Genomic DNA, 7,111 nt, shown 5'->3' on the forward strand with positions numbered 1-7,111 from the left:
CTGGCAACAGTAAATCCTCAGCAATGGTGTGAGGTTTCATAGCTCTGGCGATTCTGAGTGCCACCAAATATGAAGCTTCAATGGTTGCTACGTTTTGTTTGTGGTACTTGCCACCAGAGTTAAGTCTGGCTTTCTTGAGTCCATCAGCTTTGCTTCTAAAATAGTTGGTATTCTTGCCGGCAAAGCTCAGATGCTTGCTATCAAAATGGCATTTTAGTTTTTTCGGCTTCATAGATTTGGCTGATAGAACTTCACAACAAATAACACATTGCGGTTTCTCAATTCCTGCTGTAATTATTGAGGTAAAACCATACTGTAAAAAATCCTCACTATATTTTCTTAACATTCTTCTCTACACGATCCATTGTCATGGGATGGTTTGCTAATGAAAATAATATATAACCATAGCTTTAATAATACAAAAGATGATACCTGGCATAGCTCAGTCAATACAATTCATTAAAGTTTCCTATGATTTACCATTCTCTGTGTTGTTTCTGCTACATACCTGTTACTATCACAAGGGGGCAGTATTCACATCAACCACAGCTGAATATAAAAAGACTGATCAGCATCCAGATTAAGTTCCCATGGAACAGATTTTTTTTTTTTTTGCAGTAGTTGATGATTTTACAGTACATGATATTACATTTACCCAGTAATTATAATTCATGAAGTGTCGTTTTACCTCCAATACTGCTGCTTTCAACACAGTAGCTGCTTTTAACAGAGTAGCTGCTTTCAACACAGCAGCTGCTTTCTACACAGTAGCTGCTGTCTACACATGTGTGACTGGTCCGCATAAGTACATTATGGTGCCAACCCTGTCACATACACCTGTATTTGTATGGGGTGTATATGATGGGGTTGGCACGATGATGTCATCATGCCGGGTACTCATATGTGGGCGTATCTGCATGTGGGTGGACCCGCCTTGAGACGGATAGAGGAGCCATGTCTCGGTTCTTAAGACCATTGAAAATATGTGTTTTCTGATGGTGTTAGGTGACCCCTGTGAAAAGGTCATTCAACCCCCAAAGGGGTCATGACCCACAGGCTGAGAACTGTTGACTTATATTATCAGTAAGAATGATAATAAAGTCTTTTATTATTCAGTGTTACCAAATGTTCTTGGCCTTTCTCAATAGCTCCATTATAACTAATACTAGAGGCCTGGTGCACGAATTTGTGCATGGGGGCCCTCAGCCTGGCCTGCTCCCTCTTGCAATCTGGGAGCCTCAGGGGATGTAGCAGTGCACCAAGTGGCCGGCGGCCAGGGAGGAGCCTGAGCCGAGGTGGGGCACTGTGCCGCTGGTGCTCATCCCGGCTTGCTACGCCTGCTGCTGCTTGGCAACGCTGCCGTGGAGTCAGGAGTGGCTCCCGCCACTGCAGCTACGCTCACCAGCAGTGAGCCCAGCTTCTGGCTGAGTGGTGCTCTTCCTGTGTGAGCACACTGACCACCAGGGGACAGCTCCTGCATTGAGCATTTGCCCCCTGGTAGTCAGTGCACATCATAGTGACTGGTAGACTGGTCTTTCTGGTCATTCCGGTTGTTCAGCATAAAGGTTGCTTAGGCTTTTATATATATAGATTATCCACCCAACAAATGAGTAAACTAATATATAGAATGACAAAATGACTTGACACAGGTCTCACAGCAAGTGTAAAGGCTGAGATTTATACCATATCCTCAACACAAGTCACAGTTTTCACACATTTTTATTTCATTTCCAACACTAAATGGCTGAAGTTTATTATAATACCAACTAGAGGCCCGGTGCATAAAATTAATGCACAGGGGGGGTTGTCTCTCAGCCCACCCTGTGCCCTCTTGCAATCCAGGACCCCTTGGGGGATGTCCAATTGCTGGTTTAGGCCCCCAAGGGGTCCCGGATTGTGAGAGGGATGTAGTAGTGCGCCAAGTGGCAGGCAGCCATGGAGGAGCCAGAACCAGGGCCAGATGCCACTCTGCTCGCTTGCACACATCATAGATTGCTGTGCCTGCTGCTGCCACTCAGTATTGCTGCCACAGAGTCAGGAGAGGCTCTTGCTGCCGCAGCTGTGCTTGCCAGCCATGAGCCCGCTTCTGGCTGAGTGGAGCTCCCCCTGAGGGAGCTCACTGACCAACAAGGGGCAGCTCCTGCATTAAGCATCTGCCCCGTGGTAGTCAGTGAGCATCATAGCGACTGGTCGACTTGTTGTTCCAGCTTAACAGTTGCTTAGGCTTTTATATAGATAGATAGATAGATAGATAGATAGATAGATAGATAGATAATAACAAATGGAAGAAAGTAAAATACTTCATTGGAAAACATGTATAACTGTTCTGACAGGGCATGGCCAGTGTTTCTACTGAAGGAATAACATCACAGACAGTGAGCATATTGACAGGACTGTAGAGACTTCCAAACCATTTGGTAACAAGCGTACTTTATTTTTACCATTTAACTTTTGAAAAAGTGTACAGTAAAACATCATCTCTATCCACTGTCTCCACCCATTGGATTCCTTCCCCATCCTTAAGGAACCATTGCTAACATTTCTATATATTCTTTTAGAGTTACTTTAGGCATACATAAGCAACACAAATATTTATTCTTACTCCTTCTTCTCCTTTTTACATGAAAGGTGGCATATTTACCCTCTCTTCTGAACAATATTTTCTTTCTCTTAATAATCTATGTTGAAATCTTTCCAAGTTAATATGAGTATCCTCATTTTTAATATATTCAACATATTTAATTGTATAGATGTTTCCCATGATATATGTAACAAGTCTCCTATTGATATATATTTGGATTGCTTCTAAATTTTTGCTATTCACAGATAAGACCGCAAAGAACATTTTATACATGTCATTTTCATATATATGCAAGAATATCTATAGTATAAGATCGCAGAGGTGGAATGTGTAAATCAAAGTAAAGAGTATTTTGATACATTTTGCCAATTGCTTTTCATAAAGAAGACAAGTAAGGTTTTGAAAAATTCTACATTAATATATTAAATTTCAAATATTTTTGGTAAAGTGCCTGGCATAAAATCATTCAACAAAATACTTACTTTAGGATTATTTCATAATTCTCCAATTCCAGTTGTGTGTGTGTTTTTCCCCTGAAAAGTATTAATTTCAATACCAAATTATATTAGCTGCTGCAGAAATTATGTGACTATAGGAAGAAAGACAGGAAAAATACCCATGATGATTCATCACAGAAAATATCATGTTGTAGAGATTTGACCAGTGGGCCTGGTAGTCAGGCTGCATCACAGGGAGCCGAGGTTGTGTGATGGAAGAATTGTCATGGGATCATAGGAAATTTCCCTCCATGGTAGTCCAGTCTTTCCAGTAGAGTCACTGGAAACCAGTGATGTTGGCACAGCTTCCGTCAGTGAGAGCTCAAGGAATATTTGATTAATGTCCCAGAATTTAACTGATCACATGACATGCAGGTTTCAGTAGGCATGGAGTACCATGTTAGCCCTCTGAAAACCCTTTAACCAGCAGTAGGGGATGGGAAGAGAGTCAGAAATCACTCAGTTTACTGTCTGACCATCCAATTCAACAGAAAACCTGTTAAAGACATAGAATCAGAATCTCTCAGTGTAAGGGCCATAATCAGGTATTCTTAAAGGTGTCAAGGAAGTTTTAATCATCAGCTTGACTCAGAAAGCTTTGGCTTGATCTACTACTTACATAAGGAAACAGAGGCCAAGGAAAGTTAAATTCTTGTCTAAAAGTCAGAATCCATTCATGACACATCAGAAATATAAACCCAGGTCACTCAACGCTTCAGGAGTTGACCAGTCCCTTTCCTGCATAACTTGGGCTATGTGCAGTAAATCAGAAGAAGGAGGGAGCCAAGTAGGTGAAACTCTATACCTTTATCCCCACTTATCTGAGGCAGCTCCATTCTGATCTCGTTTTTCATATATGGATTTTTATATAAAACTAGAATCCCAGTGCACTACATTTGTGTACTGTGTGTGTGTGGGGGGGGAGGTCCCTCTCGCAGTCCGGGACCCCTCAGGGGATGTCCACTGATGGGTCCTTACCACTGCCACGGAAGCGGAAGAGGCTCCCACCACCGCTGTTGTGCTTGCCAGCAGTGAGCCCAGCTTCTGGATGAGCAGGGCTCCCCCTGTGGAAGTGCACTGACCACCAGGGAGCAGCTCCTGCATTGAGTGTCTGCCCCCTGCTGGTTGGTGCGTGTCATAGTGACTGGGTGTTCCACTGTTCAGTCGATTTGCATATTACCCTTTTATTATATAGGAATTTTTCTTGACCAATGGATTCTGTGACCAAAATGTTGAAAAGCCTTTTATCATAGACTGAAAAGACAAGCAAACAAAGATCCTACCACCATCCAGTCTCTAGGAGGAAAAGATATTTGAATGGATCATAGCCAGGCCACTGTCCCTGTTTTCTTTTGTGAGAGAAGGGTCTTAGGCTGGGAGTATTAAGAATGTTAATACATAGACAAAATAAGACATTAAAGCCATATTGCATAGAGAATATATGAAATTTGCAAGCTACTTGTCAGTAGCCAAGACTTGGGAATGAGGCCAGTACTACATTGTAGGCCCAGAAATTGAAGGTCTGGGTTTCTTGTATCTGCCACTTCCTAGCTGAGTGAACTTGACAAGTTACTTCCCCTCACTGAACCCTGTTTCTACACCTGTAAGATGAAATGGCTTAGACTAAATAAGCCCTAGGCCAGGGGTGGGCAAACTTTTTGACTCGAGGGCCACAATGGGTTCTTAAACTGGACCGGAGGGCCGGAACAAAAGCATGGATGGAGTGTTTGTGTGAACTAATATAAATTCAAAGTAAACATCATTACATAAAAGGGTACGGTCTTTTTTTTTTTTTTAGTTTTATTCATTTCAAACGGGCCGGATTCGGCCCGAGGGCCGTAGTTTGCCCACGGCTGCCCTAGGCTATAGTAATTCTCAACCTTGGCTACACATGGTAGTCATCTGGGATGCTTTAAAAAAATACTAATATATTGATATGTGAGTTCCATCCACTGAGTGTCTGATATAATTGTCCTGATGCACAACATGGACATTAGGATTTTTTAAAGCTTCCCTGGTTTTTCTGATGTGCAGCCTATGTTTAGAATAACTGTCTAGAGATCAATGGCTCTCATAGTAGTGTCCCACACCAACAGTATCACCTGGGAACTTGACTAAAATGCCAGTTCTCAAGCTCATTTCAGACCCAATGAATCAGAAACTCTGGGGTCAGTGCCCAGGCATGTGTGTTTTAAAACACATTTCAGGTAGTTCTGATGTGCACTGCTGTTTAAAAAATCACTGAGCTGGAGGGTCTACACATTTCCAATTAGGACAGGGATTCATTCATCAATTTTCAAGCTAGAGGTAGGCCCATAAGTAGGAACACCTGCTCAGAGAAGAGTGAAGAAAGTGATGTAAGGAGACAAAAGAGTTTATTTTCTAGAGACAGCTACAGTTATGGTCAGAATTTTGGAAGGTTTCTCTCTGGTGTTTCATTGCCATGTGCTCTTTGAAGAGAGAAAGGTTTGATTTAAAAAAATACATACATTACTAAATGCTTTGAACTTCCTGATAAACATGTTTGTTCAGAAAAACTGATCCTCTGAAAATGGCTGTCTTCATTTCTATGAGAAAATGTGAGTAAGATTATGGAAGACAGAAATTGGATCACTTTTATCTCACCCAAGAAAAGCAACTTAGTAAGTACAGAGTTCAAGGCTAAGCTCTCCAGGAGGAAGTGCCTAGAGCAAATAGGCAAATGTAAGAACTATCTTTTCTGCTCAGCTTTTTGGAGAAGCTGTAGAAACATAATAACTAATCACAAGCACAAAGAGGATTCAGTCTTCTCTAAACTAGGTATTTTCTTTTTCCCACTCAGCCGGGGACCATTGAGACTGCCATGGAAGACTTGAAAGGCCACATAGCCAAGACTTCTGGAGAGAAAATTCAAGGCTTCTGGCTCTTGACAGAGTGAGTAGTTATGATGCAGTGAAGGGAAGTGGAAATCTAGCATTTTTCTTGACACCTCTATAACAGAATAGGAGATGGATCTGTGGAAGAATTTCTTCTGGTTGTCAGGCAAGATAATTGACATATGCAGTTAGAAAGTAAAGTTTCATAGTGCCCCATGGATGATGGTATGACAACTATTTCCCAGGCTCATCACTTCACTCAGCCATCACTATTGCTACCTTAGGTCAGGCTCTCATAATTGATCTCAAGGACTATTGCATTTGCTTCCTAACTGAACTCTCTGGTTCCAATCTCTGACTCTCTTCAACCACATAAGGCTACTAACCATTCCACTCTGGGTAGAATAGAAAGGAAGATTAGGAAAGAGGATAAATGAGGTCAACATATACAGTTTGAATTTTATCTTGTGTACAATATCAGCAGAAAAAAAAACACCGGAAAATCATGCAGAATAGAAAAACAGGCCACCTGTTCAATTAGAATTAAACAAACAAACAAACAAAGGTTGCCCTAGCTGGTTTAGCTCAGTGGATAGAGCGTCGGCCTGTAGACTAAAGGGTCCCGGGCTTGATTCTTGTCAAGGGCACATGCCTGGGTTGCAGGCTCAATCCCCAGTAGTGGGTGTGCAGGAGGCAGCCAGTCAATGATTCTCTCTCATCATTGATATTTCTATCTCTCTCTCCCTCTCCCTTCCTCTCTGAAATCAATAAAAAATATATTAAAGCAAAACAAAACAAAAAACCAAGGTTAAAACTTAAGTCCCTATCACTTTAATAACTGCTCCATTTGCTCCAAATCTTAAAGTATCTCTAAGGGCTTTCATTGCAGATGACACCATGAAGGTGGTTACTTAGCTGTGCTGCCCTGGAACTCTAGTGTCTGAGTGACCTTTTCTTCATCCACCAGGAAAATATTAGGAACACCATTGCCTTTACAATGATATGTAAAATCTATACTAATAATAGAGGAATGTGCAAATTGGTCGGGATGCCCTCACGCAATGACTGAAGAGCAGGCTGTGTGGGGTGACCAGGCTGGTGGGGGGGGGCAGTGAGGGGCAACCACACAACCAAATAGCAGGCTGCATGGGGCGACCAGGCTGGCAGGGGGAGTAGTG

The 7,111-nt window shown here is 42.1% G+C and overlaps 1 protein-coding gene across 1 annotated transcript in view; it reads left to right on the forward strand.

Annotated features, from left to right (window-relative positions):
* Positions 1 to 7,111, forward strand: part of TPRG1 (tumor protein p63 regulated 1) — a 144,588-nt gene that overhangs the window by 38,855 nt on the left and 98,622 nt on the right. Inside the window, exon 3 of the mRNA XM_005880758.2 lies at positions 5,900 to 5,991. Coding sequence (XP_005880820.1) covers positions 5,900 to 5,991 — 92 coding nt within the window. The remainder of the gene's footprint in view (positions 1 to 5,899; positions 5,992 to 7,111) is intronic.

The sequence above is a fragment of the Myotis brandtii genome, unplaced genomic scaffold, assembly GCF_000412655.1.
Source record: "Myotis brandtii unplaced genomic scaffold, ASM41265v1 scaffold652, whole genome shotgun sequence".
NCBI lineage: Eukaryota > Metazoa > Chordata > Mammalia > Chiroptera > Vespertilionidae > Myotis > Myotis brandtii.